The following is a 21,512-nucleotide window of genomic DNA, read 5'->3' on the forward strand; positions in this document are numbered from 1 at the left end:
GGTTGCTATTTTTTTAAATTATTGATATATGTTTATATACACACGGCATATAAGCAGGCTTAATTATTTCATTACTGGCTCGAAGATCCATGGTAACTTGTGCATTCTTGTGGACAAGAATATATTAGTACAGCTGTAATTTGGCTTACAAAAAGCACCTTTAAAAAGAAGCTGAATTTCCAGAAAATTAAAAAGCTTCCCCTCAGAAAATGTGCATAATTTTTTCCAGTTACTCATTGTAAGCAGCAAAATTCCTGTGTGCAGGAATATAGTCAGGTCATATAGAGGCTGTTAGCCTTGGGAGGAATAGAGTAGTAGTAAAAGTCTTTGTGCTTGGATCCTAGATGTGGAGATATTTTGGAGTGGGAATTATCAGTGGAGACTGGCAAAAAGATTGTTTCTTGGTCCCAGTAAAACTAGAAAAGTGAAGGATGTGCCTCAGTTGAATTCTGCTTCTTTGCTTGGGAATACTGTCTTGGACTGCCTGCTGTGGAATGCCTCCAGAGGCAAGGGCATGGAAGCACTGGCCCAGCCAGTCAGTGTGCCCTGTTTAGTACATTGTCATTTCTTGTTTTACATGGCAAAACACTTACTCACTGCACTGTTATACTGACCTGTAATGTAATCAGCATTCCATAATCACACATAGCCTAAGAGACTTGAGCCTCTTGGGTATCCCATGGGTGTTCAAGCTTGCTTGCGTTTTCTATTCTTTCCCTAAGTCTGATTCCAAGTTTTGACCTGAAATCTGTTTTGGATTTAGAAACTCTTTACAGGAGCATACCAGGAGCAATTAGAAATTTCAAAATCAATGGGTTGGTATGTTACAAGTATTTCTACAGGTCTGTCCTGTTTCTCCTTTATACTTACTGATGTTTTAGTTTTTTTCGTTTTCAGATACCATGCAGTCATGGAATCAATTTGATTGAAAGAGTATCAAAAAGATCATTTAGTTCCATCCTCCCTGCCATGGGCAGGGATACCAATATCAGTAGCAAATATATATTTTATTTCTCCCTCACAACGGACTAATTCTACTCATAGCTCAGTTTTACATATTCATTAACAACAATAGTAAAAGCAGATAGGATTCATCTAGTGGGAAGGAGATGTTTGAAAGGAATGTTTGACACAACTGTATCCTCCTGCCAAAATTTTGGCTTTATAGCCAAAATTTTGGCAGGAGGATTTAAAAATTTACTTTTTTGGTAGTCTCTGTAAGAAGATATGTTCTACAGGTTAAGATTAACCTTCATTGCTGGGTATCTTGGTTTAAGACAATTTAAGGAGATGTGCACTCTAAAATGAGTTACCTACCCTGAGTATAAACTAATCCCTTTCCACCAATAAGGAAGAAATGTGAGTAAGTATGAGGGATAAAACAATGGTTTACTAACAAGTGGAACAGCAACAGGCAAAAAAAAAAAAAATCCAAAATAAACCCCAGTAAATAATCACTAGATACAAAATTGCTAAATCTCAGGAAGGGGGAATGAACCCAAACTGGCAGGGTACCACCCTCTCCTGAGATGGTGGCCCCCACTGCTGACAGTAGGGACACAAAGGGAAAATGGCATCTGAGCTTTCCAAGATGGTGCCTGCCACAGGAATGCAGTGATAGTCTGGGTTACCCACAGCACCAGGAGGCCAAACCCCTTCATCCTGCTTTGTAAGAGGTTCTAATAGTTTCAGTAGTAATTCTGGTTTGTGCTGGTTTTGGCTGAGGTAGTGTTCATTTTCTTTACAGTGGCTGTATGGGGGTGTGTTTTGGAGTGGTTCTGAGGACAGTGCTGGTTGCACAGGGATGTTTTAGCTATTCTGAGCAGAATTGAGACAAGGTTAAGTCCTTTTCTGCTCCTCACCCTGCCAGTGCGGAGGCTGGGGGTGCACAAGGAGTTGGAAAGGGATACAGTCAGGACAGCTGATCCCAACTGACCCAAACACAGGGAAGGATCTCACACCATAAGACATCATGCTCAGCATAGTAAGCTGGGGGAAGAAAAGAAGGAAAGGTGGTGGAGTAATGGCATTTGTCTTCCTCACTCACCGTTACCTGTCATGGAGCCCTGTTTTTCTGGGAATGGCTGGACACCTGCTGCCCATGGGAAGAGGTGAATGAATTCCCTGCTTTGCTTTGCTTGTGTGTGTGGCCTCTACTTTGTCTTAGACTGCCTTTACATTAGCCCACAAGTTTTATGACTTTTACCCTTCTGATTCCCTCCCCTACCCCACTGTGGGGGAGTGAGCTGGTGACTGAGCTGCTGGCTGGGGTTAAACCACAGCACTTCTATGAGCCATTCATTTTATCTGACTTTTTGCAGTGCTGTATAATTTGTTGTCATTAATGAGACAGTTTTGATAAATTGCCCTTTAAATACTGGCCATTCTTGAATTGCAAGAGAATTAACATTTTTATTCAGGCTAATTCAAGTATTTTTTGAGGAATTGATGTTTCAGCAAGTGTGTTTCTTTGGCCTGATGGCCTAGACTGTCCTATTCAGCCTGTGCATGGGAGCTGCTGCATGTGACTTTACAACAAATTGCATCTGTGAATAAGTAAAATGAAGTGGATATGGTAGGAACAAGCTCCAAAAAAAAAGGCACAAGTGTTGTCTAGCAAAAAAATGCTTCTGAGAAGGTTTGGTATTTTGTTTTATGGGTAGACAGATCCTCATTTAATTATACCTTTCATAAGCCCTCCCAGGAGTGAGGGTGTGTTAGAAATTAGCTGTATTTCATGATGTAGCTCAGTTCCTCTCACAAAGAGCCACATTCAGCAAAACAAATCCACCCTCTTATCCACTGTCTAAAGATTCTTTCTCAAATATCTTCTACTTGCTGTAGTTAGACTAAGGATGCTAGCTTATATAGATCTTTGATCTGAGCTTGTATAGATAAACACATTTTTAAAGCAGATAAACCCAAGAGGAACGTGTGGTATTGATTATGCTGCTCACATGCATTAGCAAATAACCCTCTTATGGAGTCTGTTGGAAAAGTTGAAAACTGACAGGAGAAATAACTGTTTTTAAATGTAATGATGAAAACACTGGAAGACATGACCTGGTGAAGCTTAAGCAATTAGCTACATTCAGAAATAAGGGCAGTGTTGGAGTAGGAGTATGTGAGCCAGCCATGACATCTGTGTGCCAAATTAGGTAACCGTGAGCTATACTGAGCACCAGTGGTGTGTGTGTACATATACATATATGTGTGTGTATGTAGATAGATAGATAGATAGATAGATAGATAGATAGATAGATAGATAGATAGATAGATAGATAGATAGATAGATAGATAGATAGATGGTTTACAGATCATCTCATGAGGAACATATTGCAGTCACACTGGCTACCAGCAAAAGGCATGTTAGGATTGACACAAAATACAGGCATGCTCCTTGTAAACCTCCAAATGGCATTGAATGCATAGGAAGCTGGGAGGCGTTGGAGGAAAGGGAATTTTCTTAAATGCTGTTGTTTCCCTTCACTTTACCAACTTCTCCTGCTCCCTTCAGGTTTAATCTTTGGGGAAAGATACTGCAAATCTGCTTGTATCCATGCTGTTGGCTCAGTCATTGACTAGGATAATAATCAAGAAATCAAGACTGTAATTCAGCTTAAAGGATCTGTAGGTCTGTGCACTGGTAATGCTGTGATGCAAAATGTTTATCCCTGGTGGCAGACTAAGATCACTGAAGGCTTCAGCTTCTGGTATATGTTTTTTCTTTAGTTGTAAATACATGCGGATAGATTCCTAAAAACAGTATTCTGTTTTTAAACTGACACCTTCCTCTGGCTCCTGGTACATCATGAAAAGTAATTTAAAGGTACTGCTGTCTAGCTCCTTTAAGAAATGTATGATGCCATCTTTCATTTAAAATACAGTTGCAAATATCTAAAATAATATAGGTTTTGTTCATAAAATCTGTAATAAAAACTAATTTCTCTAGGGTATTTTCAGTTAATAAAGAGGTAAAAGAGGATAAGAGCAGGAGCTTGATTTAACTATGTAAATCTGTTTTGCTTTTCCTCCAATCCCCTTTTCTGCTTTCTTTTTCCCTTGATAACTGTACAGCTAGCCAAGGGAAATTGAGCTCCACTGCATAAATCTATGAACATTCTTTGAATGCTCTCTTCTTCTTCCCTTATGTTGTCACCATGGCTAGGGGACAGAAAGATAAGCTGATGTACCATAATAAGATTGTTTTGTGGTTTTTTGTTAGTATTTTTGCTTTGATCTTTATCTGAAATGGGCTGACATTTTTATAGTACTCATTCTTCCTTTTTTGGCCCCCTTTGCTTATTGCCTTGTATTTTACAGTTAGAAATTTGGGAATGCTTTTTAAAGTACATAACAGATGCAATACAGGACCTTTGCTGTCCTGTAATTACTGCGAATCAGCTGGTACTGCTAAGTCATGTTGGCACATTTATCATTCAGTTATTCTCTGGTTAAGGATGTACCTCAAGGCTTTATGATCTTTCAGTACCTTAAGATGTGTTGTACAACATTCCTCTGTATTTCACCACTAAGTGTGAGGGTAACATTTTCTGTCTGATCTGGGTTTCATGAAACCTCTGAGCCTTTAGCTGTAAATGAAGTCAATTCAGATTCAAGTTCCTACTGAACATCCATTGACAGTGTCCTGGAATGTAATAAACTTGAGGTGGTGAATTATGTGGCAGAATTCTCTTATTGCTTCTCATTGTTTACTTTGGAAATCACTGTAACCTATTTTCAAGCAGAGAGTATTTAGAAAGATGTCTGAAAGTGGAGCTGTACTGAGAATTACGAGTATTTGATGTAATAATTTTGCCAAAAGAATATGCCATGTGGTATAAATCTGGCCATATTTTTTTTTTTTGATAGTGTGTTTATAAATCACAGAGCAAGCAATCTGTCTAGACTGGTACCATGTGACTGGTAATATTTTCCTGCTAATACTAAGGAAATAGGGGTCACATATGAAAATAGAACAGTTTTCAGCCATGTTCCTTTAAAATGCATCTGTTAAGCCTGCAGATTTGGAACATGTTGTTACTCTGCTAATGCATGAGAAGTTACAGTACAAAAATCCCTTGTTGACCTTCTTAAATTAATCTCTCCAGCATTAGTTATTTCCTTATTTTCAGTAGGAAGACAGCTGAGTTTAAATATGTACGACATGTTTAAGTGGCAAGCTTGGTGCTCATGAAAAGTTCATGGTAGTCTAAACTAAAATCAAATTGTCTTAATACAAAGAAGAGGTATTTCTGTTTTGTGGTACTGCTGTGTATGTTTTCTGTATCTATGTATGTGTAGCTGACTGCTGAGAAAACTGCTGTGCAGTAACATGCTAGCTCTAGGTTTAACCCTCTGGGATTTTTACTGCTGTTTGAAGCCAAGCTTTCAGATCTTGGGAAGTCTGTCTTTTTTTTTGTTTTATGAAGGCTGTTTATTTTCCTTAGCACTTTTTCCAACCTGCTGGTCTCTACAGAAATCCTTTGAAATGGTATATAAATGCCCATGCTCTGTGTACGTAGATATAACATTGCCATGTTGGTCTTGTAATCTCACAAGTCTAACTGCTTGCATTTGCTCCCTGGTAGTGTTCAAAGATAACCATTTTAATCTGAGGTGTGACTGGTTCTGTCATGTGTTTCTAGTGAAAAAAAAAAAGCTATTATAAAGCACCAAGCAAGGATTAAGTTTTTTTTGGTTTTTTTTTTTTTTTTTTTTGTTTTTTTTTTTTTTTTTTTTTTTTTTGTTGTTGTTGTTTTTGGTTTTCTTTTTTCATTGCTTCACTCGGCTTCAGTGAAAGAAAATTTCAAATGCAAATGAGGAAAGTGGATCTGCATAGCCATTACATATCTGTTGCAATCAGTATATTTCTTTGTGGCATTACAGAAGTCTTTGGCTTTCAGTTGTGTTGTGAATCATAATATCATGATCTGTGAGTATAAGCAGAGCTTGAAAATTTCATATTGTAGTGGATAGTGAATAGAAAGCCTTCAAAAGATGTGCCTTTGTTTGTGTGGAATATAAATGTAATTAAATACAGAATACACTCCCAATTAAATGTATTTTCCAGTTAGCAGGTAAGCTATGAAGATAGCCTATGAATGGTATTTTTCTTTGAACCAACAAATCTAGCATTTGTTTTAAAGACAAAACTATAGTGAGATGTGATGTGTATGCATATATGTATTACTTTCAAATTGTTATAGAGGCTAAAGATAAAGTGGTAAAATTCAGAATCACCTTTACTGGCCAAATTTTTATTGATACATACCGAGTACACAGAAGCTCTGTTACTTCTGGAACAGACTTTTTAATTTTGTATCCAGTTTGGAGTGGTGCCACACATAATGCGGTCCTAAAACTTTAGCTACTTTGGCAATAGAATTAATAATTCCTGTTCAATGTACAGTAATTTTGTGTGAGACCTATAAACAAAGCTCTACACTTTTTTTAAACTGTATTTTCCAATATTGCAAATTAGCTCAATTCTAAATGAAAAAGCATAATTATTTGGAAACCATTTGTAAATCAACAGCAAAATACCAGCTTGTTTTTCTGTAAAAATACACTTACATAAACAGTCTTTAAAACTCAATGTTATCATTCTCATGGAGACCTAAGCTGAAGAAGTTTGCTGTGTCATAAAAAGTGAATGATAAAAATAGCATTCTGTTGAAGAAAAAACATTTTCATGTACTTTGACATGTGAGCTCCACTCTACTGTTACTTAGGTTCTGCCTTTTATGGTGTATGATAAAAAAGCTGTACAGCTGAATACTGCATGAAAGTTTTCAAATAATCTCATGAAGAAAGTCTTAAATATTTAGGTTTTTAGCCTGGATAGCTGGCACATAAAAGCATAGAGCATTCTCCAGAAATAGCTCTCAAGAAGTGTGCTCTAGAGTGTTACAGCATCTTGGGATGTGTCAACAACAACACGGCCCGTTGCTTATGGGAAATGATCATCCCCTGCCCAGCACTGGTCAAACCCTGACAGTTCTGGGTCCTTCAAGACCAATATTAATGAGCTGATGTGAATTCAGCAGAAGGTCTCACATTGTTTTCTGACTGGGAGGTCAGGTTGAGGCAGTGGAGCTTGTTCAGAGTGGAGAAGAAGCAGTTTTGAGGGGAGCTAAATCACATAATAATCACAGATGTGTAGAATGTTTTGGGTCAGAAGGGACCTTTAAAGGTCATCTAATTCGGCCCCTCTGCAACGAGCTGAGACATTGTCACAGAATCATTAATGTTGGAAAAGTCCTCAAAAGATCATCGAGCCTTGGAGTCTTGCTAGTCAGAACCCTGTCCAGCCTGACTATTTCCATGGTGGGGCATCTATTACCTCACTGGAAAACTTGTTCCAGTGTTTTACCACTGCCATTATAAAAAAATCCTTTCTTATTTCTATTCTGAATCAATCCTCTTTTAGTTTATAGCCATTATCCCTTGTCCTATGGCAACAGTCCCCAGTAAGAAGTTTGTCCCCATTTACCTACAAGAAGATCAATGACACCAATGGTGGGACAGTGAGAGACAAGGGATACAGACTGAAGCAAGGGGTGCATCTGGATATAAAGAAAAAGCTGAGAACAGTCACACACTGGAATGGGTTTTTCAGAGAGCCTTTGTGGTTTCCATAGCTGAAGATTTTCATGACCCAACTGGCCAAAGCTCTGAGCAAGCTAATCTGACCTGATAGCTGACCCCACGCTGAGCAGGAGTTTGGACATAGAGGCCCTTTGAGGTCCCTTTTAATGTGAATGACTGATTCATGAATGATCAATGCAGAATTTCTACAAGGGAAATGCTGGTGCAATAAAGATTTAATTAGTCTCTATTGAGATGGATCTCATCCAACATATTCCTAGCGATTTTCCAGCTGCATTTTGAAAAGCTATGCTTGATATAGAGCAGTGGTTAACCATGTTTAGCTTCTGCAATAAGGAGAAGATGTGGATACAGCTGAGAAAAAAAAATAATAGGTGTACTTATGAAATTTTTTTTTCTGATTGAGCATTACAGAAGATCCAGACTCATGTCTGGCCAGCTAGGGCTGGGGATGAGAGGGTGAAGGGAAGTGTCTGTAACACTTACTTGCCTTTGCCATCTTCCACATCTCTCACTACAGAAATATGATTGTTACATTTTTTAGGAGGCTGTGTCTTAGTGAAAATTATCCAAAGCATGGAAGGTTGGCTTTATCATAATATTGCCATGCAAGAATTGCCAGGTTTACATAGAGTTTATCCATAAATCCTACTATCTAATGGAAATATTTAAAAAAACAATTTCTCTTCCAGTGTGCCCTTGTGCCCTTTTCTATTTGGAAATAAGAATTCTCTGCATCTCCCTACTAGCAGTATTAATACTTGCATCTGCTGTAGTGTTTAACACCTCACAGTAGATTGCAAAACAGGATTTCAAAAATGAAATTTGCCCTGCTGGTACTTTGAGGACTCTTACGAAACTGCTAAAATCAGTGTACTCTTGTAAGAGGTTTAAATGGAGTTGGGTAAGAAAAATGTCTCCTACAATTGTCAGCCTACATATGAAAAAGAATATTGGTTGAATACAAACATGGTGATGTTGACATTTGTTTAGCAAGAATCAATACCAACTTACTACACATCTAATTTTAGTTATAGGATATATGGATTTTATTGCTTGTGTTTCTCTGTATACTAGGATGTACAATATCATTCTTCCAAATGACAATCAGTCTTCTATTTTGTATTGAGTTTTTAGTAATTTTCTTAGTGGTTAAGTTAATCACCACCCTTCACTAGCATCTCCCTTTTTTTTTCATTCATACATCTGAGACTTTCAGAAAGAAATTATTTCATTTGTATTTATCTTGAGAAAGTTTGCATCTGGAAATAAGATCAAAATGAAATCTACTTTTGCTGTAGTGTTGTTCAACATATCTGTCATATTTGTTTTCTTACAGTGAAAGATTTTTTTTAAGACTGAATAGAAATGGTTTGCCAAAATGTCCAGAAAAGCCTGAAAGACACTGTTCTCTCTTTGTGGTGAGTTCTTCCTAATCTCTATGTTTTTTTGTGTTGGATGCTGAGAATAGAAATTGGATTAAATTGTTATTTTGTGGTTGACTCAGAGCTGCTCCCTAGGCTTTTGCATTGCTATGAACATCTACTCAAAAGGCTGGTCTGAGGGGCTGAAGTGTATGGGTGAAGCCCCAATTTAAATGTTTTATGGCAGTATGTCGACACTCATTGAACTTCCATGTAGGCATATGTACCAGTCCTTCTCTCTGCAACAAAGACCAGCTGTGTTTCCTCCTTGTACTTTTTGCACCCAAACAATTGTTGGTGCAGCACTCTCTGTACTTCCGGAATATTTGGAATTGCACAAATGCATCACTACTGTTCAAGGCACACAGCAAGTCTGTGTGCCCTCCCACTGATTTTGCTCCACTACAGCAAATTCTAACCAGGATATTTTAGGACACTCATTTTAAGTGCATGGCTGCCAATTTAAGGTGTTGAAGTGATTTGTTAATGCTGTATAAATGAACTCACTGGCAGTGAAAGCAGTGTGTACGGGTCTCTTGAAATGTTGCATTTTAATCAGGAGTCATAAATAATGAGGTTCTGATCTTGTGCAGGATTTGGGTAGCAGTGAACTCAGGAAGGACATCTATATCACTGTGCACATTATCCGAATAGGTAGGTATGATGTTTTATTTGTTAGACATTTGGCAGGAGATAAAAGAAAACTGCTTGGGGCTAACTTTTGGATTTGCTATAATAGCTAGATTTTTGAATAAACTTTTGGAAAAGAAACTGCCTGGTTTTTGTTGGAAAATGGCTTGGATTTCTTAGCATTGTTTTATGTTATTTATCAGGTATACTGCTGAGTTTAGATGCAGTATACTTTGTCACTATCACAAAACAAAATGAAAGTGTCAAAGATGAACTGTGTTAAAATGATGGAGTTGTCATTCTTGTTCTGAAGTGTAATTTCAAGCATCCTTTGAACATAGAAAAGCTTGTCTGGACATTCAGTGTACCTCATTTGTATCTAATATCTGATGTATATCTGATATTGTTCTGATTAATTTTGTCTTCTCTGTGACTCCTTTAAAAAGGAGGAGAAATGAAAAAAATGGACAATATTTCATAAAATTTTTAATCCCAGATGCTATAGACAGACATCAAGTCCTCTAGAAAAAAAGTGGAGGAGAAGAAAAGCGTATGTTTGTGTACTTATTTTAAGAAGTCCTCTGGGCTGTACTGATGTGAAACAATAATCTTTGGGTCTGCTTCCGACCTCCTAGATATATTGTTTTCTTTGTAAACTGCCTCTAGTTGCATCAGTGCAGTACTAAATATAACTTTTCTTCCTATTTTTGAAAGGCATTTTGGTTTGAAGTGTAGTCACTGTAACTTATGCTGAGTGCAGAAACAATTTGTTACAAAGTAACAAATTATTACTGAATTGTTTCTTTATTTTACAGCCGTGAGAAATAATTTTCCATATTTATAATTTTCTGTAATAATAATTTTCCGTAATTATAATTTTCAGCATTTTAATACTAATTTTATCTTTCATCAAAATACAGTGTTTTGGTTTTTTGGCAAGATTTTTGAAAAGATATGGTAAATTCTGATGTAAGTACAGTTAGAAGAATAAATGTACTAAAAATATTAAAGAGTAGGATTTTTCCAGTTGTATAAGTTTCAAATATATTCACAGTCAAGTTCATAAATGAACCACTGAAATATTAAAAAGTTAAACCAACATTTATCTGCTTTGTGGTGTGAAAATGAACAATTACTCTTCAAGCTGCTGTGATACATAGGGATATTTGGAGGAGACGTTGCCCTGCAGCAACTGCAGCTATAGGTTTTTTTTGACAGAAATTAAGACTTGGTGGGAAAGATACATAACTGCTAGTGCACAATTGAATAAAATTGTTGGAAAGAGGGCAGTTTCAAATGTCAAGAACACAGTGGGAAGATTGATAAATTGCATTTAAATCAAATAAAAAAAGCTAGAAAACATATTTTGCTTCAATCTCTTTATCTTGACTGCCTTCATTACCACAAATTGTTCTTCTGCCCTTTTTCATCTTTTCTCCCTGTGTTTCATCTCTTTATTTTTCTGCAACTGGTCAATTATTCCCATGTTTTCCAGCTGCCTATAAGGAAACAGCATTTGATTACCAAATTGTAATGGTTCAGTCAGACCTCTCGCATAAATGATAGGTAGCAGCAACCACAGTAAAATAATTCTTACCAGACAGTGAATGTTGAACACTCTGTCATGTCTGAACTCTAAGTTTAATTTGATGGTGCCATGAGGATTCTATGACTGGGTGTTACAAAGTGGTGTTTGTTGACTGGGGGTCATGAGAGGATGAGCAGAACCTCAGGTCTGAGATGCTTTCAAGATCACCACCTACTTAGTGGACTTGCTGTACCACTTGGCTCTCTGAATGTAGCACAAAGCTGGACCAGGTGGGTTCCCAATGGGAGTACCCTTGGCCTTGTCTGAGCTGGATTGCTTGCTGCCTCCCTGCTGTGGTTTGGAGAGACGCAGTTCCATGGATGGTGCATCAAATATGTGCTTTGTTTGGCAGGACGAATGGGAGCTGGAGAAAAGAAAAACGCCTGCAATGTCCAATACAGACGGCCCTTTGGCTGTGCAGTCCTCAGCATTGCAGATTTGCTGGCAGGGGATTCAAAGGACGACCTTGTCTTAAAAGTCTACATGTAAGAAATGTTTTTTCGTTAATTTTTGAAAGTACCTTAGAGTCATTTACATCAGAATCAGTGGTATTAAATGCAGTGCGACTAAATAACTCTATCTCCTTTCTTTTCCAAAAATGCACAGTAGCTGGGTTTCTCTGGCTATTTATTTTTTTTTTGGTCACAGTGTGGAAATTTTGGCTAGTTCTACGGGTGTAGATAATAGCAAAGGTAAAGGCCACATCCTTTGAGGTATTTGTGTATGTATCAGCATTTTTCACATTATTCTGGAGCTTTCTTATTATGGCAATATGAAGTGCTTTTTGGACTTGTTTAAGTGCCTTGTGCTGCCTAGGCATCAGGCATCTAGTGGAAGTACTTTGTAGCTACAAAAAAAAAAAAAAAGAAAAAGAAAAAGAAAAAGAAAAGGCAGCAGAGCATTTTTTTTGTAAAATAAAGCAACTATGTAATGGGAATAACAAAAATATAGAAGGCAGATAGTGCTGGAGAATGAAAAATCTGAAGTAGGTTTAAAACTGAGTGGTTGATTAGATAGTGGATTTTGGCTGATAGCAATTGGCAGAAAGTTTGATTTTCTAGTAGCAACTCAATGCATGCAATTTCCTGCTGATCTTGGACATTGTAGTAAGAACTATTTTGTGGAGTGGTCTGGGACATGTATTGTCATGTGTATGAGAAAGTTCTGCCCTCCCCAGGGGTAGCACTCAAATCTTGAAGGCATGGGTGTCTTTCCTCTGTCTCCATCTGTAGTGAGTTAGAACTGCTGGAATCAGTGCTGCAGAAAAGCAGCTTAGTGTAACAGTGGGCAGGTGGGCTGGCTCTTATTTAGACTCCCAGAGCATTAAAGGCTCATAAATGTTCATTCTTGGTTAACAAATTGTCAGCTTTGTCTACCTAATATATTTTGGATTTTTCAAAAAAATTGACTGTTTGTTTTAAGATAGTAAAAACAATGGAAGAAAATTATCAATAGAAATCAGATTATTAGAGTCAGGTTTTCATCACAGTCAGGTTTTCCTTATGGAAAACCAGCTATTTTCTTAATGAATACTGAAATGTAATTTGCTCTCTCATTGACTACCTCCTGAAGATAACAACCTTTTAAAGTAACTTTGAAGTGTATAGCACAGATTTTTCTGTTTACTAAGACCATCTCTGAGTCTTGTGTCTTCTTTGGAATGTCACAAGATAGATTTCTGTGTGGGTTAGGCCTGAAGGATAGATCTATACAGGAATAAACCTGGTCATGGCTGAGTTCCTCAGCATAGCTGTTCCTGTATTTCTCCAGTTCTTTGCCACACGAAGCAGGCATTTCGTGGTGCCTCTCTCAAAAGGCAAGGGCACTGTTTCCATTGAGACAGGCAATTTCATGGGCTTTGTTAGCTCCTATTGTGTTATTGGTTTCATAAGCTAAAGAGGATTTATTCAAGGATGTGTTGTGATGTTGGTCTGATAAACTTGTGCTTCCATTTCAGAATTTAAAAAGTTATCATTTTTCTAGGTGCAACACAGAGAGTGACTGGTATCAGATTCATGAAAATATCATTAAGAAGCTGAATGCACGTTACAACTTGACAGGCTCCAATGCAGGTGAGTCATTTGCTGCCTTTCTTTTGCATTCTTAGGGGTTTCTTAGTTTGCAAATGAAGTAGCTCTACTGCAGAAAGATTAACATCTATGAAAGAAACACTTTTGCACATAGAGGAAAATAGTCAGATGAAAATGTACAATACTGCTGTTCACGTGCACATTTAAAAATAAAAACCACTAAATTTTTTTCAAGGAACTATATAATATAAACTTTTATTCTGTGCTGAGGAGTTACTGTTTGCTGGAGTTCTGTTTAGTTCTGGAGCTGATTAAGTTATTGATCCATATTGTTTGACATTTCTGCGTCACATTTCAGCAGGAATATAAAATCTGCCATGGACATTACTGTCATGTTTTAGGAATGGCATTCCCTGGTTTAGTACACACACTAAAAAGAAAACCACGAGCCACTCTCCTGCCCCCTCTGCTGGGATATACAAAAGGCAGAGATCCTGAGGTGACATAAAAACAATTTACTGGAAAGAGCGATGAGATAAGAAAAAGAAGCAGAAACAGCAGCAATATTACACCAACAAATGGTGCTTTGGCTCACAGGAGGTGTTGAATTTTCATTTTTTGTTTCCTTTGTTTTTAATATCAACGTGCTAACTTTTTCTGAATTCTGTCATTCAAAGAGGGTGTCAAACTTGAAATGAAACCCGAAATAGAGGCTATTGACAATGAGTCTGTTGTCCCTCTATTCAAATGTTGGTTTTCCCTGTGAAATGTCAATTAGTTGAAATATGACCATAGAAAAATCTCATTTTCAAGGTTCCAGTATATTGTATTTGTAATGCCTTTCGTGTGGCAGACTTCATGCTTCTTTAACTATACTGATCCTTGCAGGCTTCTTTAACTTGATTACAAGAACAATGTTTATCTTGAAAATGTATGTTTAACTATCTTTAAAGGATAACCAAGAAGCACATAAAAGCTCATTTATCAAGACTGAAGTTATGTATTTAACCATTTCTAATTTGATTATTTTCTCATATAGAATCTAGCCAAATATATACATATATTTAAGGTTTAGAATATCATGGATCTTACTGGACAATAAGTATAAAAATAATGTATTGAAAAAAGAAGGATACATTACTGAGTAAGTTTAATGTTTGGCTTCTTAAATGTGTTAATCATATTCATCAAGAAAAACTTACTCTTGGTTGTTCTGACTGTCCATATAATATGTGCTTACTCTGTGATACATTGCTAATCCTATTCTTCTCTCATGAAACAAAGTTCACAGTTAAATATGCAGTTCTTAGGAGACATTGGATAAATCTGAATACTCTCAATTATGTGAATATTCAACATGAAAGACGTGGCACATGAATTTTTTACATGTTGCAGGAGACTGGAAACTAAAGGTATCAAATGGAAGATTAGCTGCATTTTGAAAAGGATTGTCAGGATTAGGGAGGCAAAGAGGGAAGAGCAGCACAGAATTCCAGCAGTGGATGTGAAGGTTGGAGAGAGAAAGAGACAGTGAGCAGTATTGCCACTTTGAGCACTGAGCAAGTGAAAGATAAACTATGGAAGGTTATTTATAGCACACACATGAAATTCATTCTCCTGTGACTCCTTAGCAGCCTGAAAAAGCACTTGCAAGGTTTTAGCAACATGTTCAGATACTTCTGCTGACACCTCATGGAAAACATTGTTGTTACACTACTTTTTATTTTTCATTTGCTGTCTTTTTCTGTGATAGTGTTCTGTGGCTGGTTCTGAAGCCTCATTAGCTTTGGCTGCCACCTTGTTGTTGTCAAAAAAGGATAACACCTTACATTACAGGAGAGAGAAGTCTTTTCTCTCCCTTAGAAATTGTTGTAGGTACAAGCCAGATGTAGGAAAACTTCATTTTTTGGTTTATATTACACTTGCCCTATTCAAATCACCTTGAATACTTAGAAAAGACTTAAAAAGGAAGCATGATAAAAACAATAGCAAAGATGCTTCAGACTGTTGTCTGTTCTCTAAGCTTGTTCCCTCTTCACATTCCTGTACAGTTTCTTTCCAGTCAGGAGATTTTACATGCTTTAGTTCCCACAAATTGTTGTGTCGCCCTGCTAAAATAGTTTATCAGATAGTTCATAATATTCTTCAGGGGAAAAAAAAAATCTTCCAGTTTTTGTGGCAATCTTAAAAGGAACTCACAATGTACTTTGAGTGTCTTGCACGTAAAATGCATAGTGACATACTATAGCATTTGTATTTGCCACTCAATCCCCCACCACCAAAAACCCACCTTTTCTGCTTCAACTCATTAGAGTTTTTAAGTACAGAATCCTCTTGCATCTTATTCTCAGCTTGTGCCTAAAAATGATCAAATAAAGGCAAATGGCTGTCATTTGTTTATAAAGCCCAAAAAGGAGCAGGGCACAGATGTTCCTCCCCTTTCCTCTTCTCAGTGGTGCAGGAATGGAAGGGAGGATGTATTCTCATGGATCATTTAGTATCCTTTGCTGAAGAGGGAACTGGAATGTGTTTGCTGTATCAATTTCCAATCTAACAGAGTGGAGTAGCAGGTAGTGGGTGCAATTCCCATTCACCACTGGTCTCTGCAGCTGGTGCAAGCTATCACATTACTGGAAAACACCTGGTTGCCTGGTGTAAGAGATCAAATGAATATTGCAAAGGCCAAATTGTACAACCTTTGCTGCATTTAGTAGCTTTGTTATTTCTTACATAGAGTTTCTGGTATCTGTGGAATGTCATTATTACACAAACCAGATTTCAGTAATATCTGGAGCAGTTGGCTGTAAAATCTATTTTTTGTATAATATTTTTTTCTTAGAATTAGAAGCTGGTTACTTGGTTTTAAATGTTAAATGCAAAAAGCAGTGGAAAACCTAATATTCCTGCAGAGACATCACACTTAATTGCATCAATTTTATGAGGAAAATGGCACATTTCTATTTTTCTATCTGTAGAATCAGAGATCTGATTTGGAAAAGGATTTTCAGTCAGTCTTGCATGTCCCAGATGAGCATGCTAATTGCTTGGCTTCTCCAACTTCCCTGCAGCAACTATTCAACTTTGTATATGATCTGAAAATATTCAGGATACCATGGGGAAAGTGGAAGTGGCTCTAGAGCCTTCTGAGTAGCACATAATTTTCTTAAGTGTGATTTATATTCATGTCCTCTTACCAATCTCTCAGAGGAGAGATTTAAGCCTGGATCTGATGATATATATGGATGTTCTCCCCGGTCAGTTACCTGATAAAAATCATCTTTTAATGTCAATGAAATGCACTACAAATTTCTTTTTCTTCACATTCCTATGAAGAGAAAGAGTGAATGACTTACTTTTAAGGGGATGCAAGGCATTCTGTTTTACTCTGCTTTTCCCTTTAGGCTCCTAATAGTCTCAAGTGTAAGCTTTTCTGTAAATGCTGATTAGGATTTCCTTATAACAAGTCTTGAAAAGTTGCATGTGCCTCATACAATAATTCTTGGAAGCTGAGGAAGGGATACATGTGCTTTTCAGTTGTGACAACAAAGGAGGTAGAAATCCTTTCATGTCCTATGGAGATTAAATTACTGATGTAAGAAATTATAGACACCTCTAGCTGCTCTGTAGCTTTGAACTCTTGTGGAGTCCATGGAAATAACAAATGGAGTGGGAAAGTCTTTCCCTGTGCCATTATCTCAGAGTGTTCTGATGAACTAGACAAGAGTGATGTAACCTAATTACATTTGTACTGAGTGCAGTGTGGTTTGTTCTGTGGTACCAATGCCAAACTTACTTTGCAACTCCTCTGGGAACACTGTTCAGCATACATTAACTTTAATTGATGTGAGTGTTTGAAACTAGAATTCCTTGGTTGAAGCATGGAGGACTTGAAGCCCATGTGTTGACAGATGTTTGCTATCAGTACCATCATGAGGAAGGACAATCTGTCATCTTAAGGAGGAAGGTTATTCATCAGGTCATACAGTAAGCTAGGCTGGAAGGGTCCTCAGGAATTATGTGGAAAGAGGAGCCCACCTCAAAGTGAGATCGAACTTCTTTAATGTGCAGTGAGGTTGGTTGCTCATTCAAAGGCAAATAATTTTAACTTTAATTCAACCAACCTCAAGTAAGTTCCATAGACCATCCTTCAGTTTAGGGAAGTATTTTACCTCATGTGTGGGACTTTTCCCACAGTATACCTGTTGGTTGCCACTAGGTCTCGGTCTGGCTCAGTGGTCACATAAGGCTTGGTCAGAAAAGCCATGAGGTAGAGCAGCCCACTGCATGAACTCATCTGACAAGATGTAGGTTCTGGGGCAGGTATGACAATGGAGACAGGTGGTTAGAAACAGTGATATGTGCTTTGGGGCTTTCTCATGCCTGTTTGCCTGCAGTCAGCAGCCCCTTGGCACTCTGATGGTATCATTTCTCCATGGTGACTGTCAAACACTGAGAAATTTAAGGGAACCAATACTTTGACTGTTTCATTTCCTCTTTTACAAAAAGTAAGCTTTGGCTTACAAATTCCTTGGTTTGGAGCAGGAAGCCTGTTAGAGTCATTATTTACCTTGCAGGGGAGAAGCTGCAGAGGTCTCTTAATCAGGGAGCATCATTTTTTCACTCTTGTGAAATAAAGAGCTACAAGAGATCAAATGAAACAGGCAATTGCTAGCTCAGTATAAGTCTGCAATAAATAAACAAAAAATAACTACAATGCATATAAAATAACATACATTGTTTAAAATATATATATAATTAAAACAAAATAAAATATAATAAATAAAATTTAAAATTTTAGAGCTGTGGTAACTTGAAGTATTTTCTAGATGCCAGAAGTAATGTGACTGTGTTTATGTGACACTACCCCAGCAGTTCACAGCATTATCACACCCAGAGTTGTTGCAAGGAGAGCTTTTTCCCGTGAACCAGCACAAGAAATCTCAGATGGGAAACTAAATGTGCATTCCCTGCTAGGAACAGCTATGGGTTTTAGCCAAAAAGAAAGCATAGGCTTACAGTGGAGAGTTGACTGGAGCAATGACTGGGGAGCAATGAGGAGGAATGATAGCAGGAGAATGATAACATGAACTTCACTGAGAAGGTAAAACAGAATGAAGTGCGTAACTTTTAGGCAGCTCCTGGGCATATAATTAATTAGAGAAAAGATTTCTGATGTTTGTATTTTATCAACAAGATTCTGAGGTGACAGCATTGCTTTGAAATGTATTTTTATCTTCACATCACTAACATTAAAACAGCAAGTGCATTTGCTTAGTTACTCTAGTTCTAGGACAATTTATAAATCTGTCAGGTTTAATCTTTGTTTTGTGACAAGGAGATTATGTGTATTCCAGTTTGATGTCTTTAAGAATTAGCTGTCACTGAAGGCTGCTGTTTGAAATACATTTTAAATAAGAATACTGCTCTTATGTGCTTCACTAAGTATACAATGAATTAAGGTTTGGGTTTTTTTGTTCTTAAAAAATTCTAAAGCCAAATGATTACTCATATAATGAATTTTGCATGTAAAGTGTTGTTCCAAGATCATTTGGCCCTAAAGAAATAAGAGTGTAATAGAGTTGAATTCATGTTGTTTTCAGAGAAGAATGAAAAAAGTGCCATTGTGATACTGCCAGGGAGATCAGTAGATCAGTAGTTTCAGTAGAAACTGTGATTTTTTGTTCAAGTCAGAACTGCAATAATAGAATCATAGAATTGTTTAGGCTGAGAAAGGCCTTTAAGATCATGGAGTCCAACCATTAACCCAGGGCTGCCTAGTGGGTCTTTGAAATATCTCCAGGGATAGTGAGCCAAGCACTTCTCTGGGCAGCCTTTTCCAATGCAATTGTAACCTGAGAGTAGAGCTGGACCCCCACCTCACTGCAGCCTCCTTTCTGGTAGCTGTGCAGAGGAATAAGGTCTCCCCTCAGCTTCCTTTCCTCCAGATTGAACAACCCCAGCTCCCCCAGCTGCTTCTCATAAACACTGTGCTCCAAGACCCTTCACCAGCCCTGTTGCCCTTCTCTGGACACACTTCAGCACCTCAGTTTCCTTCCTGTGATGAAGACCTCAAAACTGAACGCAGGATTTGAGGGTGGCCTCACCACTGCCAAGCACAGGGGAACAAACACTGCCCTGGTCCTGCAGGACACACTGTTGCTGTATGTGATTAGGTGGCACTCAATCTAAACCCTGACATTCCTAGCTAAGGCTGCATAACAACAATAGCTGGTTCATGTTTCTGTCTTGGACTTGCATTATGTTTTTATAAGCCTTTTCCAAAAATTTGTTCTACTTGTTGGATAGTGTTGACTTCCTTCATTTCATCAACTAAAAGAATGCAAAGTCTTAACACTGTTTCAAATGATTAATATAGAACACATACTCATGATTTTAACTTCTTCAAAGAATATAAGTCCTTTACAATTGGTACCTAGGTTCTTATGTTGGTGGGGATTTGATTTTTAACATTTTGTTCAGGTACCTTTAAACATCTGTATCCTTTGAAATAAGACTCATAATTGGAATGCAAATACCTAAATTTCTAATACATTTCTGTTTGCAGGAAGAACTACACTTCATGAAGGAGAAAATAGCAAGTGTTGCCTTGGAAGCTTTTATTTGCACTAAAAGCAATATAAACCACTTATAATTGCAGAATTGCGTATTTTGCAAACTCCATAATATTCTAGCTAACCATCTAGCTTGAAAAAATGTAATTTAAAAAAGTTTTGTGCAAGATGGTTCACCTTTGCAGTTTGCATTTTAGTGTGCAAATAGGAGCTGAGACGCCCAGTGATTGTTAACAGAAAAGGGCAGCAGTGGCCTTGCTAAGGCAAGGACTGGAGACATTATTTCTGAAATTTTTATTGTCTTTATATGGTAGTTAGACTAGATGCTTATAATAGCATCTTAGCCTTTTGGTTCTTTACCCTTCATCCTGTGATAATACTTGAGGTTCTATCATCTACCCTGTAAAGAAATTCCAAGCCAGTTTTCCTATGACAGCTAAATCTCGTTTGCATTTAAGTGTTTCTGTTCCATTTGAGGAAGAAAAACATCCCTACTTTATACACTTGAGGGCATTTCTGACAAAAGTCTTGACAAAAGAGCTCCAAGAAACCTGTCAAAGTGTTGCAATGGCATTCATGCATTCTTTTTTTAGTGAGCTAAACCCCAGAATTTAAAGCTGAGGAAAAGAGGAATTTGGAGTTTAATTTGGTAATTCAAATTAATCAGAATGAAGTCTTCAAAAAGGCCATCAAGGACTGAATCTACCTCTCCTTTTTTATCTCTCTATTCCCAGAGAGAGTAATTTGTGGGATTTTCTACATAGAGTTTTCTGTGGCCAAGATTCATACAACTGTTTGTCCCAGATCACATTAAATCAGAAAACCATTTGTTTGTGCAAAACTCCTGGTTTTACCTTTACCTTTTTTCCTTTGCACTTAAAACACTTTTGGAAATGGGAACACCTGTAAGCTCTCAAAAAGCTTTAACATCTTTAGGCAGCTTTATTTGGACAGATGCCTTATTTTATTACTTTTCTTAAAATACAAACAGTGCTGGATAGCATGCTGTCTGAGGGGTTTTTTTTCATATATCAGTTTTCTGAGCAGCTGCTAGGCATTTTCTTCTTAATATGATCTAGGATTCTCTGCTGCCAGGAGGTAGAAGCTGACTGTAAATTATTTCCCCTGCCCCCAGAAGCCCAAATGCAAATAAAGTTGGTCTATAAACATAATGAGCAGATGCCTTTTGTCATAACTAAGTGCAGAAATCAATAATGCAGTACAAAAGCTGTTTGAAGGTTAGATGACAAATCTAGCAAAAATCTGGGATGCTTATTCAGCAGATTGACAGTTTTCTATATTGTCTTTCATCTGAATAATAAAAATAATCTGTCGTGTTGAAATTTAGTACAAGTTAAAAGTAAGAAATTTCATGTGCTTGCAAAAGAAATACAAGCATATCTATTTTCAGTTCCTCACAGAGTATTGTTGTAGTGGTTTCAAAACTGGGGTAAATAAAGAATAATAGCTAACACAAGAGGTTTTAATTATCAGTGGGGAGGTAATTGAAACTTCTTTCTGAGGGGACAAAGCTAGACTACATACCTTATTAAAAAAAATGTGCCAATCCTTTGGAGACTGGATAATCATTTTCATTGTTATATTTTAGCTCCTGATGTTCTAGAAACGGAAAATGTATAGTTATGAAGTTTGGTGG

General features: G+C 37.3%; 1 protein-coding gene across 2 annotated transcripts in view; it reads left to right on the top strand.

Moving 5' to 3' along the window:
• The window catches only part of DOCK4 (dedicator of cytokinesis 4), a 221,497-nt gene that overhangs the window by 100,780 nt on the left and 99,205 nt on the right, over positions 1-21,512 (top strand). For both annotated transcript variants that reach the window (XM_018919599.3, XM_018919601.3), the window contains exons 9-12: positions 8,951-9,032; positions 9,629-9,689; positions 11,606-11,738; positions 13,237-13,325. In XM_018919599.3, coding sequence (XP_018775144.1) covers positions 8,951-9,032; positions 9,629-9,689; positions 11,606-11,738; positions 13,237-13,325 — 365 coding nt within the window. The remainder of the gene's footprint in view (positions 1-8,950; positions 9,033-9,628; positions 9,690-11,605; positions 11,739-13,236; positions 13,326-21,512) is intronic.

The sequence above is a fragment of the Serinus canaria genome, chromosome 1A, assembly GCF_022539315.1.
Source record: "Serinus canaria isolate serCan28SL12 chromosome 1A, serCan2020, whole genome shotgun sequence".
Taxonomy (NCBI): domain Eukaryota; kingdom Metazoa; phylum Chordata; class Aves; order Passeriformes; family Fringillidae; genus Serinus; species Serinus canaria.